General features: G+C 38.5%; 1 protein-coding gene across 1 annotated transcript in view; it reads left to right on the top strand.

The window, feature by feature from the left end:
* Positions 1 to 23,525, top strand: part of BABAM2 (BRISC and BRCA1 A complex member 2) — a 177,260-nt gene that overhangs the window by 85,844 nt on the left and 67,891 nt on the right. Inside the window, exon 7 of the mRNA XM_074579678.1 lies at positions 10,138 to 10,247. Coding sequence (XP_074435779.1) covers positions 10,138 to 10,247 — 110 coding nt within the window. The remainder of the gene's footprint in view (positions 1 to 10,137; positions 10,248 to 23,525) is intronic.

Genomic DNA, 23,525 nt, shown 5'->3' with positions numbered 1-23,525 from the left:
TCTGTCTCGGAATATGGTTTTACTCCAGCATTCTTGTTGTGACCCATGTAATCTATAGTATTTCTGATTCTGCAGAGATATTCACTGAACCAGGAATATATAAGAATATTGGAGAGCGGGGGGAGGAAGAAGGTTTTATTAAAAAGTTGGATTGACTTTAAAAAAAATAAACACTTTTGCTGACTTCCAAACACAACATGGTTACAGAAATACTAATCATAGATGTCTTTCTTGCACTGTATTTTAACTTTTATTCTTTTTTTTCTTGTGAGATTTATTTATCGTATCACTGAGTCATTTCATTATCTTTAAAAAAATACTCTTGTTAGTGTCGTGCTGTCATTCTAAGACTTAGCTCTGTACCTGGGATCCTTGCTTGCACAAATACATTAGTCTTCCCAAATAGAATTGTTATGTCTGAATCTTCTTTCAGTCGTGAGCCCTGTATACTAATCTATTACGTTTGTTTTGTCAATTTACGTATATAAAATATAAATATCCATGTATAGAAAAACTGTATTTATTTAGAAAGTCTAGAAAGTTGGCTTGGCAGGAAAATTATTTTATTTCAAACTGTATTAATGATCTGTTAGTACTGTAGTTAAGTACTCGGGCATTTATTATCAGATCTTCTTTTCCACTGGACATGAGATGACTGCTCTTTGGCCTCTGCAATGACATTACTATTTTTAAAGAGATGGGAAATCAGTAAAATGGGGGAGAAGAATGCAAATACTGCTTTCTGAATGAATTATAGTCCAGTTATCTGAAGAGGTGGCTGGAGAGATTTGAGTCTCGGTGAAATCCTAGCGAAGGATTTGAATTCCAAGTTGTGTGTGTCCCCCAATCTTTATCTGTGAAAGCAAGCTTAAAAACCGGGCTTACATTAAAAAATGGATCATAACTACATGTTGTGGAAGCAGCTTGATAGCTTTGGGAGATTTATAAGAAAGAAACTACATGAAGGTGACCTGTCATAAGTCACCTAAATGGAAACTATTTTGTGTTTTATTTTTATTTCTATTTATTTGTTTCTGAGAGCATTGGAAGTGTATTTTTTATATTTGGAAATATTATAAATGCACTTTCAGTTGTTTCAAGTAATTCAGGCTGTATATATGTGTACACACAGAAAAAAGTTGTCTCATGGTCTTTGAACAGGAGGGCCCTTTAAGGATGGCTACTGATCTGCATTCTTAGGTCCCAGTACAGTTCTTCTCAGTATTCAAAAGTATAAAAAGTAGATAGGAGTGCAGAGGTAAGTGCAAAGTAAATGTCTTTTCCTGACTGTTGTTAACAAGAAAATACCTTGGCACATGGCACGGTACTACAGAGAGTGCCTGAACGCTAATAGTGCTGGAATTAATTATATTACTACATCATAAATCCTGAATCATTCTCAAATGAAAATCTTAAATAGCAAACATCTGAAACACTGGTGAAAAGGAGTCCTCTGTGCACTGAAAACATATACACAAATGTAAATACATACAACTGTGAACGTAGTGTTTGTCTGGAATCCACGTCTGCGACTAATCTGCAAAGCCCAGATGAGCAAAGCAAAGCTGCCTCATTCTTTGCTCTCTCTGCTTTGCTGTCCCTGGTTGATTCCTGTTTTAAGATGCTGGTGTTATTAGTCCAGGTATTCATTTTAATATTACTTGTCCTTTGCTTGCTGTTTACCCATAACTTTCTAACATGACTTTTTAAGGAACTCAGACCTTGTTTACTATATATAAAACCTTTTTTTAAAAAAGTCCATCATTGTTTACAACCAACCTTTAAAGATTCATTTATCTAGGATATAGGCTTGTAAAGAAGGCATTTAAATTTTCAGTCTTATGCTTTCAACCAGATTCTCACGCAGTTGGTCGGGTTGTGCTGTCCTTTATTTTACCAGTAGCATCACTGATGCCAGCAAAGTAGCGTATTGTGGTGTTTGTTGGTAGAAGAAATAAGATCCTGATTTTCAAGAACCATTTTTGTGGTGCTGTTGGTTTAGGGACAAAAAGTTGTTTGCCAAGATATGGCAGTATTGGCTCGGTCTGAGTGCATGCAACTGCTGCTCACTGTTTAAAGATAAGCAGGGTGATGGCTATAAAAACTAAGCTTTGGAGTCTCCAAACACTCTGTTCATCCCATTATCAGCTGGTGGTGGCAGAAGCAGGTTCTTCTATCAGCCTCAAGGTGCTTTGCTGGAGGTTGTAGGAAGGATAGTGGTGTTGGAATCTCCTTCCTGCCTACAAAACTTCATCAGAGTAATAGTGGGGGGGGTCTTTCAGGTTGACCTACTTTTTTTAATGGTGAAAGTGTAGTGTTTTATTATAACTTATCTGGTCTCTTTAGAAATCAGGTTAGAAGTAAATAAACCAAAAACTAAGCACTCCTCTGTAGCCTTGGATAAATTGAGATCCTAGGAAACAAAAGCACTGTTTTGTGAATGTATGGAAAAATAAGGTCTGAGTTTACCTCCCGGCAATCTAGATTCCTAATATTTCTCCCTGTTTTGTGTTAATTTTATTCTAATTCATTTGCTGATACATTCCAAACTATGCAGATGTTTTTTAATCTTAATTTAATCTGAATGTGATACCTGATATTGGAGTAGGTAGAGCTAATGTTCTTATACTTAAGTTTCACTGAATTAATTGAAATTTAAGATCACAAGCATCTTGCATATCAGTCTCTTTTAAAAATATAAAATATCCCCTACTGTAGTGTCACTAAAACATACCTAATAAACACAGTTGTTCAGGGAGGACTTCGATTCAGTCAATATGGTGGAATGATTGTCGCTTGCAAATGTATTTTGTATTTCTTGCATATAAAATGAATATGTAGAAACACTTAACTCACTTGAAATATTCAGAAATACTAATTTTAGACTGTGACACACCTAGATAATTTATTTCAAATTTGATTGCCAGCTTTACCAAAACGTGTTTTTGACCTTTGAAGAAATTTGTGTTATTTTCTAAGATTGTGTTTTTCAGACCTAAGCAAACATTATTGTTGTGGTGAAAGTGTCACTACAACTTTTTCTGCTGTCAAATTAATTTTTATCCACTTAAGTAACATTAATCTTGAAAGTTCTGAATCTAGCGTGTATTTTCATGGACAAGAATGTTATTCTTTCTTTTTAACCATTTGGTTTTTCTTATGCTTTTCCTAACAGCATTTTTTACCCAACTCTGACAGTCATCATATTGTGAAGGTAGTGGTAAATTACCATGACCATAGTAAAAGAAAACGATACGGGCAAAACAAATCTTAAGCTTTTGTCTTAGAGAAGCACCATATATTTATATGTAAAAGTCTGAAACAAAACAAAATAAAACCCCAACAATGACATCGAAAAAAACAAAATGCTGGGATGTTACTCACACGTAAAGAAAATACCGTTTGTTTTCACGTTTTTTTATCAATGCCCAGTAGTATGCTTGGAGGTCTTGCTGATACTTTTTTACTACTTAGTAGATATTTATTTCTTTTATTTTGTTTTCATGGAGAAAACACAGTATATTGTCCTAGAAGCTTACTCTTCAGATTCTGCACAGTTGTCCCCAGCCTACAATTTTTCACGTAACTTTTAAAATAGGAATTACGGTGGGCTCAAATGCACTCTTTGCCCAGGCTGAGTGAGGCGAGTGTTTTGCTGCGTTACCTTGGGAGAAGGGCTGTGTTTGGAACTCCGCGATGCCGTGGGCAGTGCACGCGAGGTAACTGCCTTTGTTTTCATTAAAGATCCTATTTAAAGAATCAGCGCTCCTTGATCAGACCTGGTGAGTTTCCTGGAAGACAGGAGAAAGAATTTCCTGGAATAATTACATATTCTCCCTAGAGTGACGCAGATTTCTCAGTCTCATTTGCCACTTTGCATTCCTTCACCTGCTTTCCCCTAGGGTGTTTTGTTATTTTTTTTAAAAAACATTAGATGTAAGAAAGGTTGGGAGAATGTGTAACTGCTTGTATCAAAGCTGGCTAGTGAAACTGCTACGCAGTAAGAGTACGAGTTGCTTGTGCTTTGTTTGACAGTTGTTTTTCACGTTATTGCATGCTGTCCTTTGGAGGGAAAAGGCCAAACTTTGCTAACCGTTGTGATGCAAGTAGTCCATTAGTCTCTGGTGCAATTCACATTTCAGCTACAAAAGCAAACTCTGTTGCGCACTTCTCTGATCAGTTGTTAATAATTATGGCTCCATTGCAGGTATGTATTATGCCAAATTACATGGGTTAAGTTTGACCCTAAGATAAATTACCTTTCTGAATGCATGTTATTCTCATGCGTTTCTCCCCTGGAGACCTTTTTTCTCTAGTAAGGATCCTGAAATATAAATTTCACACTCAACTTCAGTGAAAGTGATTGACTTGGTAGGGCTGAGGGGTACCGCAAGTCACAAGTCAAGTAAGTGTCTGTTAAGGCTGCCACTTGTCATAAGCCGGCTGCGGATGCTAAGATGAATGCCTCCCAAGTCCTCTGTGTCCTCATCCGTATTCTGCCTGTGTATTCCACCTTACCCCCCATCTCCATCATATCATGCAAGTTGTAAATTGAGTTTATCCTTCACTTATTATTTTAAGCAATCCCTTCTCCCCCTTTGCTAGATATTTACATCCCCTCAATTACAGTTATATGACAATTACTGAGCAGTTGTGAGAGCGGAGAGGTCAGGAACCTCCAGGAAGAGGCAGGAACGATCAGCTGGGGCTGGGAACCTCCTGAAGCAGATTGGGCATGACCATACAGTTTAGAGGCTTCTGCAACATCAGTCGTCTGCGTGGCACCTCCTTACCCAAAGGAACATCCAGTAGGTTGAACAGTTTGTGTGCTCTTCCTTACCTCACTTTTATCCACAAACCAATTGCTGTTTGTACTTATAGTACAAACTTAACAGACCTACCAGGAGCCCTGCTCCTTCATCTCATTTTCTACCATCCCCCAGGCCAGAAGCTGCTTGTCCTCCCCAGAGCGTGCTGATACTCTTCCTGCACATCCTTTCCCATCCTTTCTACCAAATTCTATATTTCTTTTCCTCTCATTCTTGCTTTACAGTTAATGTCACTAAACTGGATTCTTAATCCCAGGTCCTCGATTAATATGTCAGCCCATTGTGGGGTCTTTTCCCCGAGTCTCGTGCCCCCTACCTCTCGAGGCTTCATGGAGAGGCAGGTCCTGCCACTGCCTGGGACAAGCCTGCAGTCGCTTACCACTGTTGCTGTTTTGTGCAGGGAATCACTGCCAAATACAGAAATGCCTCCTCTTGAAAGAATACTGGAATCAGAAGTTGTAAGGTGATTCTTTGCTGATAACGAAGAAAAGGTAATAACTGATTTTCCAGAGTCTGCATCTTTAAGGAAAAGGAACCGTAATGTACAACTTGGTTGGACTCCAGGCACAAGAGGAAATGGGTTATAGCAGTTGTGACTGTGCGGAGCAGATGTTTTGGTTGGACTGGCTATCAACCATCTGACTCATAATAAATTGTCAGTTCCAGTAAATTCCCAGTTTTCAATTACAGTAGGTAGGATACGAGAAAACAATGCCGTTTGGATGTTGTATTTAAAGTGGTTTTGATGATAATTTTCATAAACAACCCATACTAACTTTGTGAAAAGATTAAGTATTTTGCAAAGGGAGCAGCTGTAAACATTGAAGCATGGACTTGAATGTAAATTTAGACTGATATGAATGAAAACTAACAAATGGTTGTTTAGACAGTGCTGATGCAACTAGAAGTAGTTTTACTTTGAAGTCGTGTGGTACCTGAAGCCTTTTCCTGGAGTTTTTTGGGGAAAAAACTTTCTAAATGCCTTCAGACTTCCATTTTCATTTGGTCTGTGCTGCATTTGTATTTTCATATGACCTTTTGTGCTTGAGTTTCATAAATACATAATTTCATCCACAGTGGCAAAGTAGGCAAAGGGTAAATTAGAATAAAACACCATGAGCTTTCTCTTTATGCTTTTCTTTGTGAAAAGTTTTATTTATTCTTGTAAGTTGTTGCTAGGAGGTGTCTGCAATAGAAAAAAAAAGCCAATGGGTTGAAAATCTTTAGGGTGGGGTGGGTTTTTTTTGTTTTCTCACCACATTGCCTTACTATGTATATTCTGCATTTCCACAGCGCTTTGGAGGCTTACTTAAGGATCAGTCCACACTGTCCGAAGTATTCTGTAAACATAGGAAACTCGTTGCAGTTCATGAGAAAGAAAAGTATTTATTTTCAGTGTGAAATGATGTATCCTTTTTTTTTTTTTTACGTTTCATTTGAACTTGCATTTTCTTAGATGAAGAAAAGATTATTTTTTTTTAAAGAAATACATGATAGCGAGATGGCAGAAAGACACCATGAAAATCTGTGTTGGATCTTTTACATTGCAGTACGCTAGAGGGGTTTTTTTAACTATCAAGCATGAGACTGTTGTGGAAAAACTAATAGGTGTGCATTATCACATGCTTAACGAATGATTTCAAACATTTTTACAAACATTCAATTTTAAACCTCAAAATTCCTGTGGCCCAGGATGTGCTCTCCGTTCAGTGGAAGTTCATTTTAATGATACCTTCTGTAGGGTCTTGTGTGGAAAAAGTTCTGTGAGTATAAAATGGTACTTTAATGTGGCAGTTCTAACTTTGGATGCTAACATTTATTGAGAACGGCCATTCTTAATCTTTAAAAAATCAGTTTTTCTTAAATATAATATTTTTTTTTAATAAAATCCTCTAGCATTAAGTGTTGTGAGTTAAATACAAATTATGTGAAGGAACATGGCTACTTAAATACTAAAAAATGCGTTGTGACTTTAGTTCAACAGCCTCTTTTTTTCCTAAAAGGAAATAATATTGCCAAAGCAATTGGATGTCACTCTCTCTTTTGAAGCCAACTGAAAAATAAAAATAGAGGTGATTTTTGCTTTGCTGCTCTGTTTAAATCTGTTCTGTTCTTTGAGAGAAATACACATGCAGAAACGGGAAAGGGGAAGGCACTGCCTGGGCAGAGTTTGATAAGAAGCATTAAAATGGTTAAAACCGTTGCCTTTGGATGCTTTGGTGTAATGGAAGGATCTCGGGCCCTGTTCTGGGGAAATGTCATTGCCTGGTAACATAAGGATCCATCATCTCACCTCGTCAGTAATGGGTTTCTGGAGGGGACCAGGAAATCACTGAAGGAGTTAAGTTGTGACTGGCACAGACAGCATCAAAAAGGTCTATTAGTTGAAAAGCTTTCCACGGTTTATCTATGAGACATGTGGTTTTGGTTTAGTTTTATAAATGGCAGTTGTAAGCATACTGGGGTTGAATGCAGTTCCACTAAGCAGATTCTTGCATAAATAAAAGTCACAAAGTCTGAAAGGAATAAACGGTATGGTGTCGGGTACAAAGGGACTTCATTGTAAATCTGTGGCCACCTGAGCAATAAGATTGAGCAACTTCATGGAGTTACTGCATTAAACCTTTTTAAAACCTACAGGAATGGTGATTTTTTGCATCTTTTTTAAGTTACAGTTTTAATTTCTCAGGTATGTGGGCCAAAAATATGCATCCGTTTGAAAAGTGGTAGTTACAGAAGAATGCCAGTTTCTGTACTCAGACTTGCATTGGGCAGTAGCTGTATGAATGTAATGACGTGCTGTTTTGACATCAGTAGTTGCAGCAGTGTTTGTTGTGTGTCATTTTTGTAATGAAAAGTATCACGTCTCAGTTTAGTGCTCTTACTGCACTTACCAACCTATTGCAGCTTAACATGCAAAGATACTGTGATGATTTGTGTTGTTTTGTGGGTTTTTTTTTCCCGGCATAAGTCTTCATATTAAAGAAGCCACTAGTGAGTGTAGAAAATACAATGTAATGTTACTGTATGGGCTAATGAACGCTGTAGTGGTGTTCATCTAATCTGTTTCAGGATTGGGTTGTTTTTTGCTTTCCTTGTTTTGATTTTCTTTGATCAGCATGCACCTGGATGGTATTCTAGAAACGAGCCTTACGCATGGTGTCAATCTGTGCGTGCACGTCAACTTCAGCACTAATACTAAATGCAAGATTAAATACGTTTGGTTTTGTCCCTGTAGCTTGTAAAATGCATGTAGATTCTATTCTGTAAAAACAAATTATTTGAAAAGAATTACGAACAAAAGAACATGGCCTTGGAAGAACTGTATACGTACATGAGTGAATGTATTATATGTACTTGTCATCTCTTGAAGAATGCCCATTAACATAAAATCTTTTTAATCATTAGCATTACTGCTTAATCGGTCTTAATAGTTCTTTTCATTTGATTGACAATTAGCAAATTAATGTGAAAAAGCCGGTTAATGCCATACTCAGCTTCAGGAGCGAAAGCTGTTCCTTTTTTAAATTTTTTCCTTAATGATGGAAATGTATGAAATGCTGGGGAAAAGGTTGGGGAGGATTGCACTCTTGGGTGTTTTTTCTTGTTGTTTTTCTTGTTGAAAAAGGCTTTGTAATTCGTGCTGGTTCTTCTCCTGTAGATGATAGTGCCATTTGGAAATGTAACACTGAAGGGAACATTGTGGGTCATGAGATTTGTCCGTTGTTGTTACGGACACCGTGTCATATAATCTCATCCATAAACCGATCATACCCTATCAGCAGAGCAGCTAATTTTTGTGCTCAACGCTCGTATGGAGCGTTGTCCTGCAACGTCGGGTTAAAACCGTGTTCTGATGTCCAGCCGTAGTGTGCTCATGACCATTTTACAGGCATTTCTAAGAGTACACTTTTCTTTCAGCTGTCAGAAATGAGCTGCACACCAAGGCAGAATTTAAGAAAACACTGTCAGCTCTGTCTCATTTTTCATCTAAGACAATTAGGCTTTTTTAAGACCCATTCTTCACTGCAGCTTATCACTAAGTTTCTTGGCATGTTGTGTTCTGCACGTAGTAGCTGGTATGCAGCTAGTCTCCCTGGACGTTAACAGTTTCAGTCCTGCCAAAGCTTCAAACGGTGAGAGATTGTCTTCCTGAAACCAGTCAACAGTCACTTTTTTTTTTTTCTTTTCTCCCCAGATAGGGCAGGATCTCCTAACAATGTTTAAGTGGTTTGCATGTTCCTTCCTCACAGCGCTTGTGGGACAGGGCATACCAGGGCACACTGCACCATGTTGATCGCGCTTTGAGCACATATCTGCTGGGTTATCTATTTCCTCTCGTATTTTTCCAAAACGGATAAAAAACAAATGCATCTTGGCAAGTTGCTATGTACGTATGCACAAACACATTAAAGGACTCCTTTGTGAGCAGCAAGGGGCACCATGTTATTTGCTGTCGATGAAGGTGACTGCCCTGCTAAGTCATTGCTTTCTAACTAGAGGTCAAGAGTTTAAATGCAGTTGTGTGTAGCAGAAATACACTTGTTCCTAATGTATGTGACTTATGAATTGGAGAGATGTCAGGTCCTAACCAGAAACAATTTGTTCTGCCTGATCCCAAAACTGTAGCTGACTGTTCTGTTACGAGGAAAGCTTGAACTGTGAATGCATTAAGATTGACTGTCATGGATTTTTCATGGTATTTATCATGGGTTATTTTTTTTCTTACCATAGTTTTTATAGAGTATGTAGTCTTTGATGAAAGTAATGCATGGGTTTAATTTGCAAGAAACTTGGGGGCAGTGACTTCTAGATAGAAATTTCTGATTCTCATCTACAAGAGAAGTAGGAGTTGAGTACAGCAGAAATTTTAGACCATTTACAGTTTTGAAAAATAACAAGTATAAAATCTGTGGTCTTAACTCAGTGATACTATAACATTTAAAAACATTCTTTGACATTTGCATCTGATGTTAGTGTTAAAACAAGAATTCTTAAAAATGAAATCTGCATCTCTACTGAAATACGTAGGTCAGCTAATTGAAGAGCTACACTACTGTATGCTTGCTAACACAGAAATTTTATTTTGTTCCTTTAAAGGAAATTAAGCATAGCAGAATATCTTTTAGGTACTAACATAGTTAGAAAGAAGAAATTTGCAACCGATTTGTCAATGGCTACGCCTTAGATTCCTCACTTAAGCATCTCCTAAATAAATTTGTATTTGACTTATAGTTGTTATCTGTAACCTTATAAGTACTCAGTTTATTATTTGCCATTTTATATTTATTATTTTTTTTATGTACAGGATGTGAATGAAGATCCTGGAGAAGATGTCGCGCTTCTGTCCGTTAGTTTTGAGGATGCAGAAGCTACTCAGGTTTTTCCTAAGCTGTATCTCTCCCCGCGTATTGAACAGTGAGTGAGACAGTTGTTTGTTTTTTTTTTTCTGGAACGTTCATTCTGTTTCATCTCTGAACCTTTCCATTTTTTCCTGAGATACGCGAGATATGTTGGCTAGGTGATAATATGCTATTGCATTAAATTGCATAAAGCCATAATGATTGTGGCAAGCACGTGTATGCTGGAGAAATATCAGATCTTCTTTTGGCTAGTTCTGTATTTATGGCTGGACCACGCGTGGATGAAGAAAAGTCATCACTGGTGACGTTTGATGTTCTTGTAGCATCATAATCCATGCTGATTATGGTCCATGAAAACTATGCTGTGTTTTCTTGTAGCAGTATATTTTGAGTGTCTCCCACAGTACAGCATACTGATAGCTTTTGGGGGGGGGGAATCTTTGATTTCTTTTTCTTTTGGGAAGGTAAGTTCTCTGAATAAGCATAATACATTTGAATAAAGTATTGTTGTAGGTGCTAAAGGACTTTATTAACTGATTTTTAGGAATTTGTAGCTTTGGTAAGCTACTTTTTTCAGGGGAGTATCTGAATATTTCGTTTTAAGATTGTCGAACCTTACCGATCTGTTTACCAGTTGGCAAACAGATTTGCTGAGAAATGAATTTCTACTGCTAAAATGGAAGGGTGAGGATTGGAAATCAGTCTACTTCCGTTAAATTTCTCTTCTTCCATTTCTGGAATTAAGAATGCCTTAATGCTTATCCTTCCTTTCAGTATCTGTCTTGTAATGTCTGCTTCAAAAAAGTCACTGCATTAGACTGTTCAGGTATACAACAGTAAAGCTGCTCCAGCAATGCTTTGTTTTTCTGGTTAATACTGCAGTGACTTTCCTTTGAACTGGTGGTGACACTTCTGGGTAGAAAACTAAAGATGGGAAATACAGTCTACCACAGTTTTACAGCAACTGAGTGATAAAGTTTGTGTGAGTGAAGGAACGTGGTATCTTGATATTTTGCTCAACAGGGCATTGGTCTGGATAAACTGTTGGATGTGATTTAAAAAACCAAAAACTAAGGTTTCAGTTAGATAAAGGCGTAAGACTTCCCAGATACTTTATTTAAGACAATGTAGGTTGCACATGCACATGCAAACACACACACAATATATTCAGCGGCTTTTATGTTTCCATATTTTTTATCAATTCACTACTTTTGTCAACATTAGATGAGGGAATAGTTGTAGTCAAACATGTAATTATCCTTCCGTGTTCCAAAGGATTCTTCTGCTCAGCTGCTGCTAAAAGCAATCGGGCTGTCACTAGTTCTCATTGTATTTTCAGCTCTAGTCACGTGTTGATTCTTAAGTGCGTTTCAGGCCACCCAGGTATGTCTGTCTAAATGACCCGTGTGCTAATGAAGATACTGCTTATTTTCCCACTTTCAATAATACCTTTAGAAAGATGTTAACCTCTTGATACCAAGCAGAATAGCAATATAAAGGAACACTTTGTCTTCCTGTAAGTATTGCATTTTCTGTGAGTCCTGTAAAGAATGTCTGATCTAGATGTGTGATGTAGAGCCATGTAGCAGAAAGGTATTTGGGTGGTGTTAGTTCATGTCTGACATATTTATGGCTTTGTCATTTATAGCTTATGTAGTCATGTTAAAATCTTGCCAGTAAACCCTGGAGTTCCATGCTACACCTTGTCACGTTATCTGTGGATCAAAGTTGAGATACTTCACTCACATAATTCAGTCTGTCCTCGTGCGTTTGTAAGGTGTTCATCACAGTAGCTAGATACTGGTAACCCATAATGCCAGCGTTGCTTGTGAGCTGTTGCACCTTCCTTTGTTCTCCTGGCTACTTTCTTATGTGCCGTGAAAAAATGTATGGGTATGTTTTCGATGTTTGTTCGATTGTGCTTTAATAACAAAAATATAGTTGCCTCTTGTTCTTTCCCAAACCCAATCTCTGCTCTTTTTAGCAGGGGCTGACAGTCCAGATAGTTAACTTCCCAGTGTTGGGAACTGAAGCAACAATGCTTACTTCTTTATACTTTTTGCCAAAAGTACAAAAAGCCTCAAGAAGCCCTGAGGATTAGTTTAATGACTTGAGGACATGGCATGTTACATTTGAATTGTGTTCTGCTTATAAAAGTTCTTTCCTGCTGCTAACAGTAATTGCATCTACAAAAGCCATGTAAGCAAATTACCAGTGTATTTTTTTTTTTATGCAGCAGACTTTGAGGTGGAGTAAGTAGTAGTTGACAGTTCCTAACATAACATTCCCAAGTACTCAACAAAACAGGAAAAATACCAAATTCCCACAATTATTTTGCTAATACTAAACTCTGTTCACCTTAGGAAGAACGAGCAAACAGGAATAGCATTTTCCTGATGTATGAAAAAAACATTTTCAGATGGAAATGTTTCAGCTTTGCAGAGAAATAAGAGCAAAGGGCCTGTTTGTGTAACGTGAGTTATCTCCTGCTTTCCCAAGAGGTTTCATTGCTTTTGTGCTCTACCATATAAACATGTAGTCCCACATTGCATTTTCTAAAAATGATACATACCCACAGATCTTGTCAGCAAATTTTAGTCTGAGCAATATGAATATAGGGGTTTTGCTTTGAAGGGTTATTGTAAAGCACATTTACTCTATTTTTAGATGGATGGTAAATATAATACTAGTAAGACTTTGGCTGCTCTTTGTTACAGGCTCCGGAAGAGACATTTGCAAAATGAGGGAAATGTCCACTTTTTATGGTTTGGGGCCTAGATGTTAGTACATCGGTTGGCTTGGAAAAGCTCACATGTTAAAGCAGGGGGTAAAAATGCAGTATTGCAAAGTATTGTGGCTCATTTAAGTCAATGCCGGTGTTCCATTGACTTGCCTGGTTTAATTTTTCATTAAAACTTGCTAATTTAAAAAAATTCCTTTAAATACTAATTGTTCAAAACACATTAACAGCAGTTTCTAATAATGTTTCCATAATTTGAAATCCATCACTTAAAAAAGTTTTCATTTTGTAATGTTAAGAATCCTTTATTACGCAGCATCAATCAGCAGATAGATGCCAATAACAGTTACTTCTAATGATGTCAAAAATTAGATTAAGTTAAAATGAAACGCGGGGTGTTTATGATATGTGTTTTGTTTGAAAACTACCATCGTAACTGTAGTATCATAAAAACAAGTTTCCGCACACTTCTGGAGGAAGTGGTAAGCTGGGAAACCCCACAGACTGACCACCCAACTTGAGAGGATGGTGCTTGTCAGCATCTGTGAGCGTGCGTCTCCAGCTCGTCCTGCTCCTCCTCCCACCTCGGGGCGTGGGACCGGCCGCAGGATGCTCTTCATCCCCCACTGACGGCTGCTGTGCTTTGGGAAGAGGGTCAAAGAGCTGAGCAGTGTCAGTACCTGAGGCCCCTCACTTGCTCATCCACCCAACCTCCTCCTGCTGCTGGGTAGGCACAGACGTATTCTGAGGCCGCCTCTGCACAATGAGGAGCCGCTGGGATGTTTGCCCTATATGTCTCTGTCGCATTTCCACGTGTTACTCATGATGTCTCTAAACCTGTCAGTAAAAAGCATCTTGCTTGCTCAAAATCATTTTTCTAGAAAAAATATACTAGATATTCGTATGGAAAGGAAATTTGTAATAAGAATATCCATTATATCTTTGGTTTCCATTTATCAAAAGTCACTAAATCCAAGGAGTCAGTGCGAGACTGAACAGCTAATTTCTATATTAATGCTTAAAATGTGTGTCAGTATACTGCACGTGAATGTGGATCAGAATTATTTAAAAAAAAAAAAAATTTAATGTATGTATTTTTTTTTCCTTCATGAGTTGTCCACACCAAAGAAAATAAAAATGGGTTCGTCTTGGTTCACATTTTAAGAAAAAAAGATCTAAGGGTAGAAACACTGTTGCTCAGTGAATGCTGCGTTCTCTGGATTCACAGAAATAATCCTGCAATAAACACTGTTGTCCTGGAGGGCTTTTCTCTGATAAATACGCGGACGTGAATATGCTAAGAAAACCAGCTGTCAGTAGAACTTGTTTTGCTTAAATGGATCAGGCTCCGTGCTTTGGGGACTGAAATGGTCGTTTTTTACTGGTCTGGGAGCTTTGCCAGAGGGTTCTTCGTGACTGAGGGTGGTATGCAGAGTTCGGTGACTGCCTTTAACCTTCGCAGGGGAGAATAACAAGAACCTGGTCTGAACTCTTAGACTTTGAATTTTTCTGTATGTTTTTTCACGGATGGGCGGGGGGGGGGGGGAAGAGAAAATTAAACATGTATTTGCTTTAAGGTGTTTTCTATCTTTTACCTGGGAGTTGGAGGAGGAAAACCATAGAATATTCTCCATTTACTGCCAGGTGCTGCTTCTCGCTGCATTGGAGTTGCAGGGGTGCTATGAAGGGCTTCGTGTTTAAAGTTGGCATGCAGTACTGCTGAGTGCACATCACTGGTTGAAGCCTGCTCCTTCAGAATGATTATGAATACACAGTCTCTAAATGAGTTATCATGTTTAGACCTTTTTATATGTCTATCTTTGTAGAAGACAGAAGTAAGAAGGTCTTCTGTTTGGCATATTAAAATGTGCTTATTCATCTGAGTTGATGATTTCAGTAGAATTGTTAGTAGACAGCCAAGATAGTCCATGACTTCTTCTAATCCCAGAGCATCTTGCAGACATGGGAAGCAGGAATGACTGGTGCTTTGCAGGGCTTTCTCTTCCATTAAGCCTCATTTGGTCGTGCCCCTACGCAGTGCCTGGCCAATGAGTCAGTGATACCACCTGCCTGCTGTATGTGCCGTGTCCCCATCATCCAAATCTCCTAGAACTGTAGCCAGTACCATAACCCGGTCTCTAGCGTAGCTCTGCTTTACAACTATTCCTTTGTCCTAAAAATCATCTGTTATGCTGCAGCCACCTTCTGATGGCCTGTTGACAGCTTCAGAAGAGATCAGGGTGGGCTGGGATTGACAGTCAAAACAGATTGAGTTGTACTTTTATCCTGGGTGTTCAACTGTACTGGCTGTTCCTTTTTTTTCCGAAGTTGATACAGAACAATTAGTGAAAATAGTTGTAGAAGAACTAAGATTATGTGTCCATCATCTAAATCGTGCTTTAATGCTGGATATGTTAATGCTCTCCTTAAATGGTTCAGTTAGTGAGTATTTTAAGATGGGTTTTTTTCAGTTAAGAGACTAAGCAATTAGACCTAATCATTGAGGTATGAAATTCTTGAGGCAGTTTGGTGGGACTGATTTTGTTGCTAGGTAATGAGGTACTAATTTCTCTGTATAGGAGACAAGGGGCAGTTTTTGGTCTCACGTATGCTTTGCAGCAATCCAGAGCTCCGTGTTGCCTCAAGTCTCAGAGCAAAACTTAAGAGCTGAAGGAAGGTTTTGTGTCTTCCTAGAGGTTATGTCAGGTTCCTCTCGGAGTGTCAGCCTGTATGCATAAGGTTGCGTAACCTGATGGTGGAGGGAGTATTTTTATGTGATACATCAATTACTTTACCCCGTAAACAATTTTCTTGTATAGTGGAAGAATACATATAGAAAATTGAATTAATAAGAAATTACAAAAGAAAACGGAGACGTGATTCAAGACAGGCCTCTCCAACTCCTTTCCTCTACGTACTTCTGACTAGAGTGGAGGGGTCTACAGGCATTTCAATACTTCTAAACACATTTGTTTCCTTTAGATACAAATCTTTCCATTAAGGTGTTGCATTTTTTATTTCAAGCTACCCTAATGTAAACACACAATTCTGTCTCATGTTGTGTTGTTATATGCTATGAGTATACCATGTTTCATTGTAATAACCCCTGTTTCAACATAGGCATTTCTAAGTACCGCTGTAAAGCTGTAGTCTTCTAAAATATTTTCCTCAGCATTTTTACTGTGGTATCGCTGCTTCTAGGTGTGATTACCCTCCTACAAAGAGTGATAATGAAGGAAAAAGGGAACGCAGTAATTTTTCTTTAGGACATCAGACAGTAGTATTCATAAAGGTGCTCTTGATTCTTTACTGTTGCCCATGTGTTTAGACTTGTATCTTTGTACAGTGAGATTGTCAGAAGCACTTTTAATTAGTCAAAACTAAATTCTGGCAATGACATTGAAAATTACTGTCATCTCAGTTACTAGCTAGGCCACTACTTAGTACTTTTGAAATCTTCCCCTGTATTTGCAATAGTTTTTTTTTAAAAAATTATTTTCTTAAATTGTGTTTACTTTGCTACTGAAATTCATTTTAGTTTTACAAAACCTCTTACTTTTCTTTCGATACCTCAGATGTTTTTGGCTTTTCTATTGCCTATGTTATTCTTATGCATTGTCGGCTTGGAGGGTATTTTTATTGCCATTCTGACATCCCTGGTGCAGTACTGAAGTGCCTTTCTTAGATATTTCCCCAAGACGTTAGAGCATACACAACAGATTTCTTCTTCCTTTCCTGAAATATTTTTGTAGGAGAAAGGAAGCCCGCTGAACAGAATCAATCCATGCTAGTACTGAACTGTGTGTGTCACAGGTGGCAGGATTTTTTTTCATACCTAAGAACTAATAGGAATCTCCTGAGGTTTTTATGTAGGACCTTTTGTTCTAAAAAACTGTGTGGGACAACTGTAGAGCCAGCTTGAACTCCTTGAAATGTTTTCCGTAAAATTAGTTAGGCTGACCAGAGAAATTTGAAACAAATGTCATCTTTTTTTATTTTATGGCTTGTGATATGACAGTAATAGAGAAAGCAGGAGGGTCTGGTAACCGGGGTTAAATGCTAACCTAAAAAACTCCTGACTACGTGCCTCTTGAAAATGCAATGAAAAATCAGGTCCTACCTGAATTATAAAATTTATACATAGGGAGACTTAACTTGGGAGTTTGTCTAGGTCTAAATTAATTGCGGTTTGCTGGATAATGTGCTGTTGTTAAACACTATAAAAAACAACAATGAAATACAGAGGTGCTGGGAAATCACAATTGAAGCAGTAGCTTCTCTGTTGTTAAACTCGCTTAATTCCACAGACTGTCTCTTTGGAATGAAAGAGCTCTTGCAGAAGAAAAGTGTTTCAAAGTTACTGACTGCATCAAATTTAAAAATTATCTGACAAGTCTGAGACTTCTGCCAACTTATCTTTAAATGTAATCACATGAGCAGGTCATGGAGGGTTTTTCTTTAAGCTTAAGTTGAGCCTTAGCTGTTCAACTGTATCCATTCTAACTGGGTATTAATTACCAAAACTGACAAACAGTAGTTACAATGAGTTAATTAAAATTTGTCTTGGCAGCAAATGCAGTGAGTGTAGAAAGGCACATTTACTCAACGGTTACGAAAACTCAAATTTCCTAGAGTACACTTTGAACCCGCTTTTGTTGCCGCGTGGGTATTTTTCTCAGTTCTTGATGTAAATCCAAACCCACCACTACAGAACGTGATATCATCTTTTAACAGAGTATGCTTTACTGAAGTTGATTTTTGCATTTTTGGGATATGTGGCTTGCTTTCTGAATATGGTGACTAAGTCATTTGTTTTTGGAGAACTTCACTCTAATTGCAATCTGCACATTATAGTGTTCTGTCTTCAGACTTTTTCTATTTCGTTATTTAAAACAGTTAACAAAAACTCAGCTACTGTTTAATGCTTGCTTCCAGATAGTCACGTTCAGTAGGTACAAATCTCTGACCTCTTGCAAGTGAAGAGTAAAGGATTTTCAGATTAAACGTCAAAAAAATGTGAAACGCAGAATTAAGTTATATTTGAAAGACCTCAGTTTTGATTGCCTCTGTCGTCTTCCTCGCCCCAGTTGGGGACAGCTGGCAGTACCCACTAGGAACCACGTTCCTGTCGCTGGTGTTTTGGCAAGGAATGCAGTGGCTTCTTTGGAGGACTGTGGATTGAGGAGGGTGGCAGAGAAACAGCCCTGAAGGGAATCTGATGGGCAGGAGGGAGACTGTAAGTGGAAGGATCTTGGCCACGTTGTCTTTATGACCAAAAGGATTGAAGTGCGTCCTTCAAAAATACCAGAAGGGTTCGTTCCCCTGCTGACCTGCCTTTTCCCCATAAGCTTCCAGGCCCCACAGTAGTACTAGGTACCACCTCTCAGTTTTCCTCGCTTTCTGTCTCCTGCTTTCTTGTCAGTAATCAGTGGCATTTTAAACTTAATGTCTTCTTGAAAGGAGCTTTAATTCCTTCTTAATGATCTGTTGTAGGAAGATGCCATTTCCCCAAAATAAATCGTGGCTGATTTTTGCAACATGACTACTGGGTTTCTGGGGGTTTCCTTTTCCCTAATTATTGTCAAGAATGTGATTCATTGTATTGCTGATTTCACTTAAGGCATATGAGGCAGCCACAGTCTGTCCTGCTACTTAACTACGCGAGCTACTCGTCTCATGTGAATGTTAGCTGAAACCCCATTTCCTTTCATCACTTGCACATTGGACCTACCTGGAGAATATGTATAAAAGATGTATTTCTGAATGTGAGACTTTTTGTTGAATAATCTTTTCCTAGATAACAGATTCCCCTTCAGAAATACTGAGAACTTCTTTCCCAGGAGCTTTCCTCTGGAGAATCCCCTTAACAAATCACAAGGATTTGTTGAATTCCAAACCCAACATTCTGTAACTGTACTAAACTTCAGCTTTCTTTAAATGAAAGTGCAGATTGTAGGCAACTTAGAAAAGTCATTCTTCAAATGGAACGGAGTTGCTGTATTTTTGTAGATGTGCTCTTCGGAAAAACTGATCTTTGTAGAAAACAGAAACAGCCAAAAACGTAATTGTGCAGAGGAGGGCTTCGTGTGAGTCCCAGACATTTTTCGTCTTTCATTGCTCTACAGCCAGCACTTCTTGAGGACCTAGCAGGACCTGATTAATCTGCAGCCTGGAAGAAATACACAGAGGTAGAGTTGGCCTATGTGCCACCTTACATCCAAGGAGTTGAATACTCCTTTTATGTTTAAAGAAGCACTTTTTTTTTTTTTCCAACCAAGAAGACATATTCTTGTACCTGTAGTCCTCTTTTGTACCTCAGACGGGTATGCCTGCTCCCTGCTCTCTTTTGTTGCAAATCGGTGAATTCTTCTGCTGTCTTTGAGTTCTCACAGGCTGTATACAGCTAAACTCTGGGACCCGCCTCTCAGGTTTGCACCTTGGTCAAATTCAAAACTGGTGTCAGGAGAAGACCTGGATGTTCAACATCCCACTTCCCAATTTTGTTGGAAGAAACCCTAAGCACTTGGATAGGGAGGAACTTGTATTCTCCAGCAGGTCTTTGATCTGGATGATTAAGAAACAAAACTCTGTTGTACGCTGTGAGGCACACCTGTCTTGCGCTGTTTCAGTTTTTGGAGTTTGTGGGATTTTTTGGTGCGGTCATTGACATACATAGCTAAGAAAATTTGGAAATGCTTATTTAAGACATTTATCAAATATGACATGGGGTAGCGGTGTTCTGAAATCCTTTCATTTCAGCAGGTTTATAAACCATTCCTGTCTTTCATGATTTCTACGAGTTGTGTAGCCAATGTGTTAATGGAAAAAAAGACTGAGACTTTTTTATGTATAGTTTGGAAAACATACGTGTGTGTCGACAAAGAATATCGTAGAATTTCAATCACAGATCTCACGTGTGATATTTAATATGTGCCTGCAGTATGTGTCAAACATCCCACGGAGGACGACAAGTTAAATTTGGCAAGAACTGAAACTTGAGAATATGAAAATGTAGATTCTTTTTCATTGGATTTTAAAACTAAATTCTTGGAGCTGCTTTCTGGTCAGGGGCCACTGAAAATATATGAGGAGGAAACTTCAGCTATTTAACAATTTCAGTGGACAAAACTCTGTTAGTACCAAAGTTGCAGACGCCACAGTGCAGTGGAAAAACCTGTACAAATAGAGCGAAACAATTCTGCTTGCAGATATTTGCTGTTGAAGCCAATAAAAGGGCTGTGCTCCTCTGTGTGGTTTAGTGATGTCAAGCACTACTTGCTGGAGGCAGCTGTGCTACTGCAATGCTTTCCTGACCTTAAATAGCCTATATGCTGGGTAATGCAAGCATTCAAATATAAATACAGGGCACATAAGGACAGGAGGAGGCCAGAAGAGCCATCTAGGCCCCTTCCCTCCCTTGAATTAGTCAGTGTCTTCCTCAGTATTCTTCTCTTCTGGTATTTGTCCAAGATATTTTACAAAACCGTTTAGACTAATTGTTCCCTTGTGTTGCCTCAGTACTGTTTATTCCATATGTTAAGTACTGCGTGCAAAGCAGTTCTGCTCGTCAGCGTGGCTGCTGCTCGCTTGCCTTTCCTTTTCCTTTCTTCGTGGTTGCCTTTGATAGTGACCCAAACAGCTGTGCAACCTCCGTCTGTCCTGGGAGGTTGGGTGTACCTCTGCAGCAGCCACCCGCTGCTCTTCCCTGGCCCTCCTCTCTAAGGCAAATAGGACTTTCTGGGACATTTTGTGGAGGTAATCCCTTCAGGTCATGTTTTTGCTTGACTTCCCAGATATTTTTTTGGTTGTTTTTTTTTTTTTTTCTTTTACTCTGTAATGGTAAAATGGTTACATGGCATGTATGTGTAATTACATAGTGACCCTCTTAATTTGTTCCATTGCTCAAAGATTGTCTCTGTTTCTTTTGTAACTGTAATGAGGACTGTGCAACTCGCTTCCTACCACTCAGATCCTGTTGTTTCCAGTTGGTACTCTTGTTTTTCTTCACTTACCTACCACTTAAGTTTCTCTTACTGCCTTCTTTTTTCTTTTTTTTTTTTCTTTTTTTCAAGTTCCGTCTCTTTCTGGTTTCTGTTTTGGACGTTTGATTTTAGCTGTGCATACATCTCTGAAAACATGTTTCATTTTCAAGAAGGGAGCTTCTGGTTTTTTGCACGTCAGGTAGCAGTTTTTCCTTCAGTTGACAGCGAAACTGCGAGGAGAGTTGAATGATGAACGTACATCACAACAAAGGAAGTCGTGTTGAAATTTTAGGCACTGTTTGGTCAATGAAAATCTAATGACCCTTTTATTTGTCTGATACACAGAATCAGTGCACATCCAGAATAGTCATTTAGTGTTGTCTATGATTTCGATGCCTTTGTTCTCTTTTTTTTAAAATATTTTAATATTAGCATTTTTTTTAATAACACTTAAAAATATTTATTTTACACTTCTTTCAGCATTATTTCTCTTTATAAATGGAAGCAATTAATTGTAAAAGGAGAGAGAACTTCTTCAGGATTTCTGTGCAACAGTAAAAGCAAAACAACTCCATTATATTGTATTTGTCAAAAGTTGGATTACATATAATTGAACAACCTTTTTTCCCCTCCATGACAGTATTCTGTTTAGATTACATGTCTCAGCAGTAACAGGGATCATATTACTCAGTACCATGAATTTCCTTGTTTTGTTTTTCTAGTATTACGTTTTGTTTCCTTGTTTTGTTTTTCTAGTATTACCTTAAAATTTTGGTGGTCACATCAGTTTATAAAATATGTCAAGTTCCTTCACCTATGATAGCTACAGTGGTTTTGTGGAAAATTTATTTGCATCAAATAAGTGGCAGATTTCACATCAGAGTCGTAGAGCTCTTTGTTGGAAAGGAGCTCTGAATCATCCAGCTTAGCTTCCTGCTTGGCATGGCACTGACGACAAAACTAGTTCAGGTTCTGTGTAGCCTTTGTCTGGCCACGTCTTGAACGCTTCCCACAGTGGAGATCCTACAGGCTCCCTGAGGAACCGGTATGCCCTCTGCTACCCTCCTTAGGGGAGGAGTTCCTCTAAAAGTCCGGTCTGAGCATCCCAAGGCCTCAGTTGGCCCAGTCCTTGAGATCATAGAGGTCCCTCTGGATTGAAGCTGTGCAGTTTGTTATAGCAGTGTTACGCAATGTCGTTAACGCTATGCCATTTATCATGGTGGTACGGGAGCAAGGTACTCTTCACCCTTGAGCTACCATTCTTCCATTTCAACTCTGAATCAGTAACGGAACTATGTTAACACCACTTCTTCTTCCCCCATAAATTAGGCTTCTTAAGTTAGTCTCATCATGCTTTTCCAGCAACATGGATGGGTGAGGTCTTAAGGACATACTGCTAGCGAGGGTTTGCTCTGGCTGGAGGTTGTGATGAGCTGGTACAAAGTTAAATTAAGTTCCCATCTCACTGCCAACACAGTTAAGGGGTGGCATGAGGAGCAAAGGTATGAGGTTGCTGCATTCTGACAAGCGTCACCAATGCACAGTCCTTTGGGACAAGCTGGTACATGACACAATTTAGAGCAGTGTAGGGCAGTATAGGGCCAAAAATCAAAGAATTTGGGTCAATATTATGGGTGGTGGTAGGCCTTGCTTCACCAAGGCACCTAATACAGGGAAATCTCTTACTTTATCTTTTAACTCTGTATACTGAAGGCTTTTAGTCTCTTTTCAATGCACAAATAGTAATTTGTATTTTCCTTTCTTAAATTTCATATACTCTAGCAAAACTAAAAAAAAAAAAAAATACCCTGAAATAGAAGCACTAGTCACTAGCAGTGAATGATCTTGGCAATGCAACTGGCATTGCTGAGTACTTTCTATGTACAACTGAGCACACTTAAAATGCTAGGAAAAAGGATAGATTTACCCTGGGTTTGTTTGTTATACTGATGCTGTGAAAGTCTAGTGTTCTATTTTTGTTCATCTACCAATCTGTTCAGCATATTTTATTTAACAGTTTAATGGTAGAGTCTACATGCAACCACCCATGTTACATCAGACTCTGTGCAACTGGAATGTTGTTTACTTTTCACCAAGGCAACTCCCTGGTTTTTCTTAATTAATATCTATCAAGGTCCTACAGCTGACTCCCTTTAAAGTCAAGAATGTAGGGGTGTTCAGGATTTATAGGGACACTGTGTTGAGGCCTTGTAGAAGCAGCGTGTTTTGTGCAACTGGCCTGTTAAAGGAGACGGTTTGGGATGCGGCTTTTTCATTTTTATATGTATGTGTTTTATTCCTCCTCAGTTATCTTGGACAGGTTATGTTTGTACTGCATGTGCACGGTCCTTTAATACCTGGTATCATGAAGTTATTTTCATAAGCAACAGAATGAAACAGAGAAGATTTGTGGGAAAGTCTTCTACACGAGTAACCTCTCCCTGTTCTTTTGGGGACGAAAGGAGAACTCATGTTTCTGAGGTGGTCAAATTGGCAGGCTTGGCTCGTGTATAAAACAGAAACATTTTATTTTTCTTATTTTTGACAACAGGACATCCCTCAAATGACTCAATTATGACCGTACCAGTAGGGATTTTTTTTAAAATCTTTG

This window comes from Larus michahellis, chromosome 3, assembly GCF_964199755.1.
Source record: "Larus michahellis chromosome 3, bLarMic1.1, whole genome shotgun sequence".
NCBI lineage: Eukaryota > Metazoa > Chordata > Aves > Charadriiformes > Laridae > Larus > Larus michahellis.
Note: the sequence above shows the minus strand (reverse complement) of the source record. Positions and strands in the feature narration are given on the sequence as shown.